This window comes from Pelecanus crispus, chromosome 11 (assembly GCF_030463565.1).
Source record: "Pelecanus crispus isolate bPelCri1 chromosome 11, bPelCri1.pri, whole genome shotgun sequence".
NCBI lineage: Eukaryota > Metazoa > Chordata > Aves > Pelecaniformes > Pelecanidae > Pelecanus > Pelecanus crispus.
The window spans coordinates 38,571,558-38,590,030 of NC_134653.1; the positions used below are offsets into that span (position 1 = coordinate 38,571,558).

At 37.8% G+C, this 18,473-nt stretch overlaps 1 protein-coding gene across 2 annotated transcripts in view; it reads left to right on the forward strand.

Annotated features, from left to right (window-relative positions):
• The window catches only part of TXNRD2 (thioredoxin reductase 2), a 35,405-nt gene extending 17,990 nt beyond the window's left edge, over positions 1–17,415 (forward strand). For both annotated transcript variants that reach the window (XM_075718264.1, XM_075718265.1), the window contains 6 exons: positions 4,149–4,285; positions 9,673–9,768; positions 10,003–10,095; positions 11,417–11,488; positions 13,335–13,432; positions 15,695–17,415. In XM_075718264.1, the coding sequence (XP_075574379.1) occupies positions 4,149–4,285; positions 9,673–9,768; positions 10,003–10,095; positions 11,417–11,488; positions 13,335–13,432; positions 15,695–15,818 (620 nt within the window). In that variant the 3' untranslated portion in view covers positions 15,819–17,415. The remainder of the gene's footprint in view (positions 1–4,148; positions 4,286–9,672; positions 9,769–10,002; positions 10,096–11,416; positions 11,489–13,334; positions 13,433–15,694) is intronic.
• Positions 17,416–18,473: the final 1,058 nt, after the last annotated feature.

The window sequence follows — 18,473 nt, forward strand, 5'->3', positions numbered from 1 at the left end:
TTGGGTACTCATTTTTGAGACTGCAGAGCCATCCTTTAAGGGTGTACAAACCTTTGGTTAAAGCAAGCTTAGTGTGGCAGAATTAATGTAAGGGTGAACTGTAGCTTTCTTCTCAGAAAATGTTTCCAGCCCACTTTACCTTGTACAGGACCTTGAGAACAAAACAAATAGAACTGTTAGAAGTCTGTCCCGTGCTGTATGGTTTTCATTTGGTCGCATGTCACTCAGAGTTACTTTTTTTGTTGTTGTTCTTGTTTGGGTAGAACCAGTGACATGTCTGCAGCCACAAGTAACTGCAGCTGTGCAGTGGATGGTGATGCCCAGGTGTTTACTGATGGCACCGTGGCTGCCACCAGCTTTCTGCTGAGATGACTCTTTTGTGTAATAAGTATTGCTAGCCAATGCTACAAGAAATAGTACAGCTTAGCAGACTTGGCAAAGAACCACTTACTGCCCTAGCACTGACTAAGGGTCAGATTTTTTTTTCAAATTGTGGCAGGCACGCAGCAAGTTTATCAGTAATGAATGAAATGTGCAAAAACTTCCTTATAAAACTGGTGCGTGCCGCTATCGATGTGGTAAGGGTTCTGAACTTTTTTTAACCTTAGTTAATCTTACTGTAGTCAGTATTTTCTTGTAATCTGAACATTAGTTACACTGAATTGGTCTTTATTAGTCATTATCAGCTGGCTAGGTTTTAGTGAACACCTTGTGGGTTTTGAGGAGGGATTTGAAGGAGGAAGGGGTCGTGGTCTTGCAACTGATTTGGGGAGTGTGTGAGGCACCCAGAACAAGATGAGAGAGAGTTCCAAGACTGGGAACACAGATGAGATTTTGATTAAGGTCAAAATGAGGTCAGATCGGGTAAAGTTATGAAGTGATGTGTCAAAATGCCAGTGCATAGGGAAGAAGCGGAGAAGACTATTGGGCTTAAGTTTTATGCCAGAAGAACCATCCTGTCGCCCTGCAGTATCCTCACAGTGGCCATCTGCAGTGTCATGCCTGATAATAAAGTGCTTGGTTGGCTCTAGTTTGGATTTTTCAAATGCTGGGGGACAAACAGACATTCCAGCTTCTGTGATTAAGAAACTGCAGAAGACCCATTATAAAATTCTGTGGTCAGCTGCACCTTTATCACCCTGGGAAATCTTACTGTATGCAAGAGTCACTCATTTACTGCTGCTACCTACTTGACTGTGCTTATTCCTATGGTTTCTTCTCAGCTTAGCTGCTTCAGTCCCCACTGCTGAAGGTCCCGCACCTGCAGGTCACAGCAGCCTGATACTGCCTTCACCTTGGCCGGTGTGCACGTGCGATTACCAGAGCCCCTCAGCAGGCGATGGGACAGAAGTGCCACATCACCACGTAACAAGCCTGGCACGCACCCGAGATGGGCGCTTTAACCAGTCTTTGGGCACTCTCTCTAGCTAAGCTGGCTGGCAGCCCCCTTAGGAAGCCACACTATTAGATTTTACAAAAACAGATCAAAAAGCTGTTTTTTCTTTTAAAGTTAAAAGCGAATGGGGGCAGACCCCAAAAGCAGGGATCTGTGGTTTTCATAGCTGTGTGGTTATCGTATGGGTCTATTAAAGATAAGATTATGATGTGGTATTAAAAGTGCAGGAGGCAGGTAACCTTTTTAAGGGTCAGATTTGTATTGGCACCTTTCTTCTAGATGTCTGGCATAATATCTTGCTGTTTTGAATAAAAGCTAAATCTAGTCTTGTGTCATACAATCATACTCTCCCTGTTCTGTGGCAGTTTCGGGGCAGTAGACATCTTCAAACTAAAAGCACGTGTGCTGGCTTTAGGGGGAGGGGGGCAGGGAGGCATCTCTGTGTTGCATGCCTGGTGGGATTTGGTATAGTCTTGTATTGCCCTCTGCATCTTGGAAATAAGCTGTAAACTCATACTTTCTTGAAGCTGTAAACGTAAAAAACTTAGGGGTTATGGGTATGAAACAAATGTCCTTCTGATCCAATACTGCTGAGAAATGGTGAGAACTGATTCTGTAATACAAGTAAGCGAATGTTGGGAAATATCAGAATTTCCTGAATTTGACATTAAAACTTAGCAAGACACATTGGATAATCATGAACCTAAGCTACTGAATTTGATGTGAAGCAAGATCAGTAAGTGTAATTCTGACGTATGGAGGTGAGCCAGCATGGGGCTAAAGGCCAATAAAGCTTCAGTTCAGTTTTTTAAAGTTCTGTTCTTGCTTTCAGAAATAATATTTAGGCAGTAAAGTTGAGAAAGAAATTTCACTATGAGTAGCAACACTTTTTTGGTAACTCTTAGCTATTAATACAAGCTGTACACATGTTAAAATAGACTGGAATCAAAAGGTTAAGTGTTATCCTGCAGATTTGATAAACTCAGCTGTTGTTGTCACAGGTCTTTAAATGACTCTATTGACAGTTTTTCTTTTTTTCCTTTTTCAGTGCCTGCCATTGCGTGCTAAGCTTTCTCTTGGCTCTGCCTGGCAGGAAAAAGGGGAAACTAGAAAACCCCATTAGTTGGCCATTTGCAGAATACCCAGGCTTTACTCTCAATACACAAAGAAATACAACGGTAGGAAGTTGTTTCACATCCGAGCCAAGATAAGGTCCTGGAGGTTTATTATTTTTGTTGCCTGATAGCATCAGGACTGGGGAGCAGGGGGCAGAGAAGGAACAGCAGATCAACATCCCATGGGGACAACAGAAGGGAAGACAGACAGATAGCCAAGTGCCGACAGCTTCAGTCAGTACTCCCAGAGGAAGTGTTGGTTTCACCAGATGAAATTAATACACAGAAGTCTTTACAGAGGCATTCAGATGTGACATTGTTTGGGGGGCCTGGCTATATGGCAGATGTATGAAGCAGTGAATCATATGTTTACATATAATTAGGTCTGTATTGACAAGCCAGGCTTTCCTTTTGTTTAATAATTTCCTACATTAACATCAAAGAGCTTGTTTTTATAATGAAAACACATTTCCCTTTTTGTTTTGCTTTGCGATAGCTCTGTATTAACATCAAACACAAAATCATGACTCACGCAAAGGAGACCCATATATGTAGATATATCCATATTCACTTACAGCCTCTAAAAACAGATGCAATGTCAGAAAATTTCCTTCATTTGGATATATTCAGGTAATCTTTTCTATGTGATCCTGTGTGTGCCTACAAATTTTGGGAGTACCTGATAATTTCATTATGCTTATTAACCTTCAAATACATTTGAAAAATTAGATAGGATTTAAGATTCCAATTTCTAGGTCAGGAATTGCTTTGTCAGACACTCTACAGAAAGCTTAGTGTAATGTTATCAAGACTTCAGTGGTCTAAGTGGTAACTCTATGCAGAAAACACTACGAAAATATTTTTTTAAAGATGAGATAATTTAAAATCATTGGAAGAGGAAGCTGTAATAAAATCTAGGCTGGTAGAATTTGCCTCATTTGTTTTTAAATCCACTTAAAGTAGTGTTTCTACACTTTAGGAATAGTGTTTCTAAGCTCTAGAGAAATAGGTCAAATACAGAGTTTGAGCTAAATAACTCAGCATTAGTGACTTGAGAGCAAAGTTGATAAACTTTTTCATCCAAGCTGAGGGAACTAAAAAAGTTTTAAGATAAGTGTATCAGATAACAAGAAAAGAGGACTTTGGGAATGTTTAACGTTAAATGGCATTATTAATAATTTTTATCCACAAGTGTGCACAACGGGCTGTTTGTTAATATTGAGTGCCATTTGGTTAATGTTTAGTGGAAACTTCCAGTGTAGAAGTTGCTTAGTTATTATATGTATATTCACGCTACAATAGGAAACTGAATTTAGAATGTGCAATAAATACTAAACCATGTGGGGTTTGCACTTTTTGCAGTGGATGTTGTCCTGCACATTTTTAAAGGATAACTTTCTCTGAAATAGTCTGAGTAAAGGCAATAGTAATAGAGCTCCTTTCACAAAGAAATTCACATCCATACTTTCCACCCTAACAGCTTTTTCAGTGTGAGGTAACTCTTGTCATGTTTCTACTTGGACTATCAAATAGCACAAAATTCTTGGAAACCTACAGTGGTCAGTGCCAGCTTTTTAGATTAACACTGCTGAAGTTTTCCAATAGTTTTCACTTTAATTTATTTTTTTTTCCTTAAGGCCGAGCCCCTGACACAGAAGCTCTCAATTTGGAGGCAGTTGGAGTGAAAACTAATTCTGAAACTGGAAAGATCATTGTTGATGCCAGTGAAGCTACTTCTGTTCCTCACATTTATGCAGTTGGAGACATAACAGAGGTACTGAGTCTACATAAACTTTTACAATAACAGGAAGCCAACTTTGTTCCTGACTAATAACTAGTCCCCAGATGTCGTCATGCTCTAGCATATATCTTAGTGTTTTGCTCTTTTTCATTTTGCAGAGCTGTAGTGTTTATGCCAGCCACCTGGGTCACTAATTTCCTACACATGGATCTTGTGAAGTATCTCAGCATTAGAGATTATTACTGATGTTTATCAGTGCATCATTGGTCAGAGGCTAGTAGTAATGTTTTTATCACTTCAATTATCTTTCTAATAATGTTTTTATCACTCAGACATATGACTTCATACTGCCTGTGAGTGCTGAGTGAAAGCAGTTCTTACCTTCTGGAGTTGAACACACTTACTGGGAATGACCGTGACAAGTTCTGTAATTCCATTTTTAGTATTTTGGGGTTTAATTGAGACTAGTCACAAGGCAGCATTTCTGCTTCCTGACACAAAATGCTTCTGACAAAAGTATCTCCCTCTAGAATAAGAAAAAGTAATTGCTGCAAATACTAAATGCATTTGGCTTCTGTTCATGATTTGTGAATGATTATGTCAAGTAAACATGAGGTGCATTGTGTTTTGGTTTGGTGGTTTTTTTTTTTTTTTTAAAGGAGGGGACATTATAACTTAAGCAAAATAATTTACTTATTATAGATGCAAACCCAGAATTCTGTGGCCTTAATCTAGTGCTATTGGTAATCTACAGTTATCTGTGACAAGAATATCTTGTCCTGATGGAAGTGCACTCAAATACTTTCAATCCCTCAATTTTCAGTTTATAGAAGAACTCAGTATCTATTGTAAGTTGGGCATCTTCAAATATGTTGTCTTCGTAAAAAACAATGTTTGTCTGGAGCCTGAACTGTACAGTTACAGGAGGATGTTTTCATCAGCTGCCTGCTGTTCCTGAAAAATTAGGGCAATATGTAGAATATAGAGGCTGAGCATTGCAAGATACAGAATTCTCTCACCTGTTGTTGAACTTAATGGAATGGAGCACATGCCTTCCTATCAAGATTGTTTTTGGTATAGTGAAGGCATCTGTTTTAAAGGTCTGGTAAATCTAAATACTGTAGCAATATCCAAAAACCATATATAGTATAATTTGAGAGACCTTTGAAAGATTTCTTATTCTGCCATGTTTAAAATCTTTTAAAGGTCTTTCAAATTTATAAACCCTACAGGTGCTCTGAGTTTTTGAAGAGATGTAACAGGTTACATAATGTCTTGGGAATAGCCCTGCAAATTTCGACTGGACTCTGGAACTGCCAGAGACACTTGAATCTCATAAATCTACTGACCAGTCCTGACCTCTTCCCCTCTATGTAGACATGTGTTTCTTCCTGTCTGTCTCCATCTTCAGGCGAATGACTTGCCATTTCCTTTTAAACTGTGTTAAAACTCTTTCCTGCTCAGCTATTTCTCCTATTTTTTTTTCGTTACTCTCCACAGCTTCTCTGTCCTGTCCAGTCACTCAGAGCGTTGGGATTATGTACAGTTCCTCTCCTTTCTTCTCACTTCACGTACGGGTTCCCTCTGTACTTGTCATTTCTTGTTCTGGGATATTTCCTGAAGTCCTCCTGATCACAATGACCTCCTACACCTGCTTGTCCCTGATACATGCCTTGGTTGGGCCTCCTGCTTTCCAAACTTTTCTTTTTGATTTCATCCAAGAAGCAGTTGTTAGAGGCAATGCTGGCAGGGCCTTAGATTCTGTTGCTCATTTTGCTGCCAATCTGCAGTGTTATTTTGGGCAAGTCATTTCCTTTTGGGTGCTTTTTGTCTTCTGCCCTTTGCGGATTTAGTTAAGTAAGAAATAAAAGTTGGAGGCAGGATGCTCTCCTCTTTCCTACTCTGGATCTGAAAAATCAGGTCTTCATTTATTTGTCATTTTCATTTTGTTGTTAAAACTTGGATTTCCTTTTCCTGCTTTTGTCCTTGTTAGTGCAGATTTTTGAACTTGAGTTGTTCAATAGGCACTTGTAAAGGTAAGTGTTAAAAACAGCAGCGCGGTTTTATACCGTGTCCAGTGTATAACTGGGGAAAAACTGAAGAGTTAAATCAGTGCTCTGCAGAAATATCCTCTAAAGCTTTTATCTGTGTATGGGCTCAATATAGGGAATTAAAGAAATCACAGCATTGTACTCATGCATTTATACAGTTAGATAGAAGGAAGACAGAAGGAATTATTGCCATTATCTTTTCTGACTCCAGTACAATGTGAGCCATGTAATTCCACTTGCTAAGCAATAAAGTTTATTTTCTTTGAATACTTAAATTAATTTTGTCTTTTTTTTTAAAGCAGAATTAATTTAGATAGTAAATTTCATTGGCATGGGAACCAGCAGTGAAAGAAAGTTCTGTGTTGGTGCACATCTCAAAGAATACACACAGAAGAATCAAGTGCATCCTGCTAAGAACGGCAAAGCTGTAGAGCTTGGTGTGTGATACTTTCTGGGTGAGACCTACCAAAAGAGCACAGGAAGGGGAATCTTGTTTCCTGTGAATGAGCATCAGTGATCCCTAATATTGCTTGTAAGAATAAGACTTTTTTTTCTCCAGTGTTCCTGCTCAGGATTTCTCTTTGCTCTGCTCTCTCCCTGTCAGAGTCTCTTTACTACCATAAAGTGCTATTGCTCATACCTTTGCAAGTACTTCTCAAGCCCTCCTGCTCCCTCCTTTACCACACCACGCTGAATAGACACTAAATTGCTACCCAGTAGCCAGAACTACTTTTTTTTTGTTTTAATTCAGTGCCCTGGCTCGAAGGGGAGTGAGAGAGGGAAAGGCGAGTTTCCTGATATGCTCAGAATGACTGTTTTCGTTTGGGAGTCATACCCAGCTGGCACAAATGGGAAACTATGTGCACATGGGTGTCTTGTTGCACCCTTGTATGGCAAATGGAATCCTAATGTTATCCAAGCTGTTCATTGGGAGAAAAGGGGAAAAAGAACCCTTCAAGAGGTCAGTCGGTTTGTCTACCCCCACAAAAAGCTTTTCAAGCTTTGGCAAAATACTATTTTCAACTGACAAATTAAATTGCATTTAGGCATTTTCATCTTCTGTAATCAGGGTGAGGAAGATCAAGCTGGAATTTCAGTTTGATTTTTTTTTTTCAGTGCTGATATAAATTCTCAGTGTTAACATTCTTCCTCCGGTAGTATTCTTGTTGAAAAGCATGGCACACACTCTAAAGAAGTGCTTTTGGAAGGAGGTTTATCATATGGTCATGCCGCTATACATCTGTCATATTTCAAAGGGTATTATAACAAAGATGTGTAGAGAAGGTGGAATGTACAGTATGTTGCTTTGAATAGAAATAAGACCAAAAAGAGTTGTGTTAGAACAAATACACATTACTTCAAAGCTTTTTAAACTCTCTTAGGAGCTATCTCATTTAAATGCATAATACATTGGAGAATTCTTATGAACAATTTGTATCCATAATAATCAGCAGAGTAGTTGTACACATGACTGCAAAGTGAATGTTCATTTCAAATATTTACCAAGGAAGGTCTTTAAGTCATTGTTTATGAGAAATTGGGCTTTATCTGCATGGATGTTTTAGTAATTAGTTGGGTTTTATGGAATGCATGGCAGTGCTTTCACAATTTTATCTCTCGTTCCAATCTTCTATTCATTTCTGGAATGCCAAAACAACATCTGTATTTCCTGCTACAGAAATGATTGGCAGCCATGTTTCAGGCAAATGTGTATAAGAAAAAACAAATGGCAAATTTCATCTGGTAAATGACATTTACAGACTTGAAAGTCAAAATGTTGGATTTGAAAAACCATGACTTGATGGATCTTAGGGGGGAAAAAAGGGGCAGACTTGCAGTTCTGTGACTTGTCATGAGCTGTGGGAAAAAATAAGTTAGTCTTCATTAACAATTAGAATTGTAGTTTCTGTTATCAAGTTAGACATAATGTTGTTTCAGGTTTTTTGCAATGGAAGTTTTAACTTAAGTGGTTATTAGTACAGATAAATGTATAAATACATATTAATATGCAGATAATTGATACGATATGTGTACTGAAGTAAATGGTAGCTAATACCATGTACAGAATCTATCTAGCAACATACAGAAAAGATAAGCTGGGAAAGAGGAATGGATTCCAGTAAATTGTAAAAAACTTTAGGATAATGGAAAAAAAGTTTGGAAAGCTTGAATGTGTGTGGTGGGGAATCCTGATTTCATTTTCTGCTGAAGAATGTTTTTGAGGGCTGGTTGGATGGCTACCTCCAAGCTGAGCTTTGGAGGGGTGTGACAAGTGTTGTATCTAGATAGGACCTGTATGAATCAAAACTTCACATATTTTATAAAGCATTCCATGTTGTCCCACAAAGTTGTTTTTCAGTTATGGCTTTCTTATGTCTCCACATCATTTCTTCTAGATTTGTGACCCCTTTCCTCATCTCACACAAGCATCTTGATGATATGTCTTGGATGAACTCTTAAATAATGCTTTTTACTAGATTTATGAAGTTTGTTAGATCTTATTAACTTACATGAACTGTTCTTCCTTGGACTTCAAAAAGTTCCTCTGAAAGTGACTTACTTCAATTTGCGAAAACTTCCAGCTTCCTTAAATCTAGCACTGGAGTTCTGATGCTCCAGTGCTATTGTGCCAGCACTCAAAATTTGGGTTCTGGCACACCGCACAGTCCTGTTTGGATATAAAAAGTAGCCAGGACTCATGGCTTGAACTGGAGCATGTCCTGGTCATATCCTGCTATCATTCCATTTCTCACTCGCAGGAAGCTAGCCTTTGCCAATAGCAATCCTTTTCAAGCCCCCTCTAATACCAGAGCCTGAGTCTAGGACCAACTCAACCTGTAGGCTGCAGTGCTAGCAAAATCATGTTCCACTTCTCCGAGCCAGGACCAGCATAGCTGTTTGTAGGCACTGTTACTGACTTCCTAAGTTCCGTGCCTGTGTTCTGTAAAAATGTGACGGACAACTCTTTTTTTTAAAAGGTCTGATGTTATAAAAACATTGTTGCTTTATACCAGGCCTTTCCTGCTTTAAAAAGACCATCTGAAAAATTTCTTGATGACTTACTATGGAAAGAAAGGGGGAAGTGAATGGTTAGCATGTGAATATCCTCTGCTTTTCAACAGGTGACATGATAAGATATAAGGGTTTGACACATTCATGGCATTTGTTCCCCCCATTAAGACAGATATTAAACTCAGAGACTTAAAAGTGTGTTTGGACATAAATTATTACTGCCTTCTCTATTTGGAGCCCTGGCTACTAGGCTGGAATTCCAAAGATTTGGCCTTCCTCTGACCATTGTCCCAGGAGAAATCCTTGGATGCTACTTCTCTTTTAGTTAAAAAAAAACGCTTTGTGCTTTCTTCTTAGGGCCGTCCTGAATTAACACCCACAGCAATAGCTGCAGGAAAACTCCTGGCTCAGCGTCTTTTTGGCCAGTCTTCAGAATTGATGGACTATGACAATGTGAGTTGTTATTTCTTTTTTCAATAATAAACCCCAAATCTTAAGCTTTTTTTTCCCCCTTAAGAATTTTTAAAGGGATTACATTTTGTCATCTGGAATCCAGCTTTGACAGTAGCCAAAGTAGATGTGTGTGACAGGGCTACACTTCTCAGTCGTGCAAAAGTCTCCCCTGTATCTGCCATGCAGCTGCTTCATGTGGTTCACCAGTAACACTTTCTGTTTCCTCACAAGCAGGTACCTACTACAGTTTTCACTCCCTTGGAATATGGCTGTGTTGGACTGTCGGAAGAAGCGGCTGTGCAATGTTATGGATCAGATAATATTGAGGTACGAAAACATTTTTAATTTTATAGCTGGTGTCAGAGTTGCACTATGAAAAGACAGAAGTTTCACTGTTGTATTAGGCAAACTTTTTGGTCCCCAAAATACTACGTTTCCAGTTAGGGAGTTGGTGTCTTCAGAAAAGCTCAGGACTTTAAAAGTGTTGCAGCAAGTCACAATGGAAACTGTTACCTAGTGGGCTTGAAATGATTGATAGGGTGTGACAGCTTTAAACCAGCTGGCATTTTAGTAAGTTATATTGTGTAGCATCATTAAATAATGGTTATGTTCCTTCTAATTGTTGGAATTGCTGGTCAGGTTCTTTAGTTTTCTGGGACATCCCCAGAAATATTCACACAAGCTGCTAAGTGTGTTTGTGGCTAAAATGTCTTGATATAATATGCCTGGGCATTGCATATTGAGGAAGAAATCTGTTACGGCATATATTCACACCCAGCCCTCTGATATGAGGAACGAGATTAAGGTACTCATGATGAAGAAATTCACAATCACTATATAATAAGACAAAATTCAAACAAGTCACCTTTGGAAAGATATGTTGTGTTACCTTTATTCACTCATCAAAAAGACTGTCAGCATATGACTTGGTAAGCTATGGAAATACAAAATGCAATATTTCATGTCCTGTCAGTGATTAGTTTTGTCTTTTATGATTCTGAAATATAGTTCGTACTTCAAAAGTCTGTCCCAGAACTCTTTTCTGGATTTTTGGATGCTAGTGCCATCTAGAATGATATAAATTACTGTAAAAAGTTGTTCTCATCTGATTAAGGCAGATAATTGATGTGTGTGTGTGTGTGTGTCATAAGATGCTGATGTTATGTATGTATTGGAGAGCAAGTTCAGCTGATGGATTTAGCTTGGAGCCCCAGGCAAAATCATTAATGAAAAAATAAACATTTACTATTCAGACTGCAGAAATTACAGTTTGGATTGTCTTGAGGTATACATTATTATAGATATGGAAAGCTTCTTGGATTTCATTATTTTCAGTAAATAAGGTATTAAACTTTTGGGAGTAGCTTAAAGGAACAAAACTAACGTTTTTAATTTGGGGCACTGGTTTGAGTAACATGATTATTTGTGATTTTTTTTTTTTCCAGTTTTGTTTTTAATGGTTCTCTAAGAAAGGTTTGTGTTAAACTCTAACTGTGCTTTCCATACTTTTCTTTAAAATAACAGGTTTTAAATCAATTTTTTCTATAACATTATAAATATGTAGTAATAGTAGTCATTATAATACTAAATAGCAGTTTTTGACATAATAGTACTCTCTAACACAAAATGTTATTGTTTTCCCTACCAGGTATACCACGCGTATTATAAACCTTTAGAGTTTACAGTGGCTGAAAGAGATGCAACTCAGTGCTATATGAAAGTGAGTGTTGTGAGCTTTTCACTTGTTTTTGACTTAGAACAAGAGATACAGTACAGCCAGCTTTAAGGAGGGCTGTTTGGCAAAAAAACATTTCAAGATGGATGACATATTTTCTTGGTGACAGTCTGTTTCTCTAGTGTAACTTCAAATGTTTAATATTCATTAGATACCCCATTGCATCTTGAAATTGCTTTACAGATATTAGCATTTTTCAGAGCTGACATTCTGCTGATTGATACCATCTTTGAACTGCTCTGAAGGTCCTAAGAAATATTCCAAATTCTATAGAGATTAATCTCTGCTTCCCCCAGCAAAGTTCTTAACTAGTTATGTGTAATATTTGAATTGCCATCTCTTGGAGAAAGTATGCTACCTTCAAAAAAATGAAGCATAAGGCTTACAAAACTAGAGTAACTGTTCAGTCTTACTCAGGAAAACAAAAACCTCCTGGTTTAGACCAAAGTGTTGGACTTGAAATGTGTCTTCTCCTAGAGCAATCCAGTTGCTTCAGTGTTGAAAAGGTTTTTTGATGTGCTTGCCCATAGTAGAGAATCTGAGATAAGGTGAAGTGTAATGTTGGTAGAATATATCATAGTTTTCTTTTTCTTTCTTTTCTCCTCAATATCAGGGAAGAATCTTCTTTGAATAAACATAGTAACTTCTGTAGGTCCATCACAAATTCTTATGTTATTGTTGTTGTGTGATACATCAGATGTAAGGAATATCCATTGTCAGTAGTTGCAACCAGTTTTTCTAACTATATTTTGTGACATCTGATTTGTGTAACTGCCTTAGTAGCTTGCCTTAACTGTCCCAAGTATCAGTGCAACTGAGGTGATGCTACTTCTTTTTAGCTATTCCCTTTAAGTTACGTCAATGAAAGTGAAATTTTGAGGGTGAAGTATATAGCGTAATAGTTGTTTGATGATACTGAATATAGTCCTTACTAAACTTCCAAAACACATGAACAAACTCTAAACTTGAGAGTTTCAAACTCTATTGCAAGAGAATTTTTTCTTTAAAACTCCTCAATATTTAAGGTACCATGCCAGGATTGCTGCTGTTCCTGGGATTCCTAATGAAAGAATCCAAGCCTTTACTGAATAGCAGAACCTATTAGATTAGTGATGATTTAATGCTTAATGGGAGGACACAGGGAGAGACTGACTTTGTCTTCATAATTATAAAGATGGTATCCTTATAGGAACTAAAAAGTTTTCATGAAGTTCTCTAATAAAAGTTAAGCGTGCAGTGACTCAGGCCTTCCCAGATACTTATTAAGTCACCTTCATCTTTGGCTGCTTCCAAGGCTTGACTCCTTTTTAGGTTATGTGGCTCATGTGGTAAATGTATCTCACCAAACATGCTGCCGTGTTTACTGACTGAATCACAAAGGCACAAAATATCCTATAATTTGCAGTGGTCATCTTTGGAAATACCGCTGATTAGCTGCTGAGAATATCTGCACAGGCTTGGAGAATTGCTAAGGTGGCGATTCAGTGTCAGAATAACACTAGTCTGGTTACTAGATAACAGAAGGTATTTTGAGAATTTCATATAAATGACAAACAACAAAGTATTCAATTTACCACAAATTATTGTTGTCAGTGGCTCCCTGAAGTCTGAAAGAAATACACTAATAAAGCTTCGATTCAGGAAAGCGCTTAGGGACGAGCGTAAGACCTATCAAAGTCAGTAAGACTTAAGCAAGTGCGTAAGTTCTTGGCACACTGGGAATAAACAGCTGAACTAGGATCTCGGGGCACTTCAGTTTCATTTAATTAAACTTCATGCCTTATCTTTAAATGTTCTAAGAAAAGATCTCTATGTAATGTATTGTTTTCAGATGGTGTGCTTACAAGAGAGAGAGCAACGAATACTTGGCCTTCATTTCATTGGACCAAATGCAGGCGAAGTTATTCAAGGATTTGCTCTTGGAATCAAGTAAGTACAAAAGAATGTCTCTAGCTTCTAAAGCCTGCTTTTTAAGTTATTGTAAGATTATAAAAGATAGCTGCCTAGTTTTGGCAACACTATAAAGAATCCATGCTTTTTGTTACTTTTATGTAGTATTGCACATATTTTCACTAAAAATACTGCAGTTCTTCATTAAGATGTACTGGATTTAGTTACTATATTACTGGATATAGTTAAGGAACAACTGAGGAAAATATATTGTTGGCTTGATATAGTTAAAGCGAAAACTAAAATTGTGCATTAACTTACTAATGTTAGTTTTCTCAGAGTGTAGCCTCGTTTGCATTCTATGCACAGGATAGGAAATCACCATATAGTTTTGCAAGTCACTTCTTCAAAAGGATATTTGTGCTGTTCATAAAAGCCTTTCTTCACACCTGCCAAGCATTTCCTTTCCTAATCTCATCTTTAAATGTGCACAGCCATTGCTCCTCAAAAGCTCAGCAAGGACTTGGATGATTTTTTTAATATTTCTGGGGTATAAGCTAACCATAATATGGTAAGATAAGAAAGAAACCTCTGTAGGGTGGTGGGAGAGGGGCGGTAGTTTTGTCTGGAGCTATCTGATAATTGCAATAACTTCCCCAAGTAGGTGAACCTTTGTGATCTGATCTTGTTTAAGATTTTGCTCAAATATTAATATAGAAATCCTCCCTTTGAAGGAGTAAGGAATGATTCTGGGTCCTCTCTGGTGAAATGGAGAATTCCTGCTATGCTTCTTGTGTGCTACAATTATTTCTTATTTGTTTTTTCATTTCCCTTCTTATTGCTGATTCACATCTTCAGAAATGTTGATTCGTATATTTACATTTCTAAATTACAGTTTTTAACTCCTCTTTGAAGAAAGTAGGCTGGGACACAAGAAGTCACCCCCAGTTGTGGTGTTAGTTCATTTTCCTAAATATCATCACCATTTTATTGCAGTATTAGTCTTACAGTTGTGAGTGACTAGCATAAATGAAAAGCAGAAAGGATTAAGAAGGCAGGACCGCAAGTATCATGTGAGGAATATCTTGGAAATCACTGATTGCAGTGTACCCTCAGTACACATTTTCAACATGTGTTTGTAGTCCATTAATTGCCAGTGGTATAGATTCTAGAACTGCATTTTTTAGGATGTTATTGTTTTGAAGTTTTATCCAAAATAACCAGTGAAAAGGAAGCACATGAAACTGGAGTGCTTTTCTGCCTTGCCTGAGGGAAATTAAAACTTTAGCCACAGTAAGAGGTTTTCAGCAGGTCAGATTCTTGTATTGGTTTCTATTGTATTTCACAAATCCAGACCTTTCAATGTGGAACACCCGCTGTAAGAGCTGCTGTTCTCCTTTGTCAAATATTAGGTCTTACCTCAGCCTCTCCAAAGGACGATGATCCATCTTCCCTCCCCACTTAGCACTCCAGTAACATCAGTGCTCAGCAATGATTTTTTGCTTGTCAGTGCTCTTTTGGATGTAGGTGGGGACACCAGAAGACATCTATGGCTCTCTTCCCTGTATTTTATAGAGGGAAAGAACATTATTCCATAGAGAGCCTGAAACAATTCTTAAATTTAGGGCCATTTCAGCTATTCTTACAGCATGACCTGCCAGGAATAGCAGCTCAAAGGAAAGTCATCCAGTCTTAAGAATGTTATTGGACAAGTAAAAGAATAAAGCAAGTGGGATTTTAGCTCAAGGGTTTTCCTGGTGGTTTTTTGTTTTGTTTTTTCAAATGAGAGACTTTTTCCTCCTGCTTATAACATTTGATAATTTCAGTGTAAGCACCAGACTTTCTCTAAGATCATGGAAGAATATTCTGGCATTACTTCCTTCAGTAGATTCTTGCCAGCAGTCCTAATTAAGATTTTCTTCCTCTGTGTGCATGTGTGTGTTTTTCCATCTGGAGTCAGAGTTAGTGACACACACATGTATGTACAAGAAAAGCTGAAGGCTGCAGTTTTGTCATATGTTTTTGCCATAGGCTCAGTTGTGACTTAGGGTAAATTGCTTAATTCTCTCTGTCTCAACTCTTATGACAATTCTTTCCTACCTAACAGTGTTGTGAAGCTGGGCGTTTAAATGTTGTTGTGTAAGTGCCTGAGAAATAATAGACAGCATTGTTTGAAGAATGAATGCAACTCCTCTACCTGATAAAATGGACAAAAACAGAATTACTTTGATGTTTTAGGACATTCTAGCTGCTTCAGGTGAATAGTGTTTGACTTTGTGGGTCTTTTCTTTTTTTTGGTAGATGCGGTGCTACGTATCCTCAACTAATGAAGACAATTGGCATTCACCCTACCTGTGCTGAAGAAATTACCAAGTTGCACATTACAAAGCGTTCTGGCTTGGATGCAACAGTCACAGGCTGCTGAGGTTAAATACCATCCCTGGAAAGAAGGAAAAAAAAAAGCACAAAATATATTTGTAAAGAAAAGGGGCACTTAGAGTTGAAACAGCTTTAATGGTTCAAGTTCCAGGAATCTTTCTCATTCTCCCTGTAGACAGCTTTTGCTCACAGCCAGACAAAGAAATTGTCCTCACACCATCGCAGTTCTAAAACCAATGCAGTCTTTCAAAGTGCCTATACCTCTTCTCTTGCTGGGAGCTAGGGAATAATCACAGTTCTGTATATGTAAATGTAACTGAAGCCAGTGACATCTGAGGCCATCTACAAATTAAACAGTTGTCATCTGAGTTTCTCTGCTGGCATGACTGACTGCCAACAGAAGTGTCTCACATAATGTCCATACAGATGCTAGGAATCGGACAGGGCCTCCCTTAGAATTTTGGTGATGATACTTTCTCCTGAGTACATGGATAGCTCATTACTGATCCTAATCTTCAACACTGAGACTCTGTACTCACTAGTAGAAACAAGTTCCGAGAGTGTTTAACAATGGGTAAGCAGTCATCTTTGGGTTTTTTCTTTAAAATGTAATATGTACAGGAATTTAATAGAAAATCACATCACTGAAGCTGTGCTGCTACTGGATGAATCCCAATGGATTATTCAGAGACAGCCTGGTCATAACATTATAGTGATGGCTGAGAATGAATGAGCTCAGAGGTGCTAAAGAAAGAGTTGAATTTTATGGTGACTTCTCTGCCTACTCTTGAAATTTCTAATTCAGTTCAGTCACTTCAAATTAAATTGACACATCTTACAAATTACTGCTTGAACACCATATTTTAAGCAACACTGACAAGTGGAATCAAAGCCACTAATAATCCAACTCACGCAGCATTTTCTGGTTTATAGAATGCGGAAATCTGGCTGACACAGTGATATATTTTGTTGGTTTGTTTTTAAGATGGTGAGCTGGATACTACACCTGAATGGATTTAGGTCTGGCTTTAATAAAACATGTTACTGAAGGGAACTGTATTAAACAGTGATCTAGAAAAGAAATGGTCCTGCTCAGAGCAAAGAGAGAAAATAATTATCTGCAAACTCTTTTTTTTTTTTTTTTTTTTTTTTTTTTTTTTTTTTTTTTTTAGTATTGGCCAGAGTAAGAAAGCATTAATCTGTTGCGAGTTTCTGCTTATTTTCCTGCTATCCAGAAGGGGGAGATGCTGGCTAATTTGTGGCAATAAAGAAACAGAAATCTGATAGTGAAGCTGCTTTTGCAGAACCCTGTTAAATAGGTGGCCTGACGAAGGCAAACACAAAGCAAACTGCCCTGAATTTCAATCAAGTTGCAGTTGCCAACATTTTGGTATGTATAGTCACATAGTTTCTTGTACCCTTTACAGTAGAATACTGCATGTAAGAAAAGAAGAGATCAGCTTGAGGTGAAACAAAAGGTATCCTTTTTGCAGTTAATTTATATCAGTGTTTTTGTGGTGGAATTTGATATTTTCATAGCTGTCCTTCTGCTTGTTGTACAGTTAGATCAGAATACAGTTGTACAGTTACATCAGAATAGTCTGACAATGGTGTGTATCTTTGCTATTTTTTCTTTGACTGCTCTTTCATTGCTGCAGCATGCCACAGACAAATCGTTGGTTTATTTCAAGTGTGAAATCTTTTTTACTATGAGAATTGTACCTGTCAGAGAAACTATTAGACAAAAAGTGATCAGACCTTCCTTCTAAAATATGATGTAATAGCATTTATCACACTCTCACTGATACTAGAATACTCCATTTTCAAAGATTCATTCTGACTTAAACAACAACAAAAGAAATCTTAAACGCTTTCTTTACAGTTTCCTGATTTTTGGTCCGTATTTCTGGTCCATAAAAGAGGAAGGAGTGATACAGTTTGACTGCAAGTGGCACTCTATCAGATCTGCTGATGCCATTTTTCATCTATGAAGTCATCCATAAGTTTGTAGTTGAAAAGAAATACTTTGAGTGGAAGTGTGGTTGAAACACTGCCTGAATATTGCAACTGCCTTCAGAAGAAAATGAAAACTTTATATCTGTATATAAATGTGCGCATACCTGCACATTCAGAAGTTCCTGTTTCCTTTAATAAAGGTCTTACGAGTACGATACAGCCAAAAACCCTAAGAGATTTTCCCAGCTTTTTACAAAAGAAAAAAAAAAGTTCATAGTAAATTACGGCTTTTTAAAAATCTTTTACTTAATATTTCAAAACATGGAGATACTGAGCATGTCAGTCTACAGAGATTTTTGTTGTGAGAAACATCCCATCTCTGACTAAACTGTAATGTGTATTCATGCAAGATTTTTGTTTTCCTAGTGATTACCTGTTACAGTTCCTTTTGTACCCCTAAATGAAAACATTGGTGTTTAGCCATGTGAAAGCTGCTTCTCTTCTCTGTCCTACCAATGCATCCAGCAGACTGAGTTGTCTGCCCCTACAGACAAATCAATGTTAATTTCATTCATCATAAAGTTCAAAATAATGATTTGGGACAACAAGCAAAGAGATCTCGAGGAAACATGTCCTCAGTGTATATGGGGTGTGAAAGTAAGGCATGTCATCGTTCTCAGAAGTAATAGATCTCCCTTGGTTTTAGAATTGCTGAGTGGACTGCATGAAAATTGATCCTGTATCT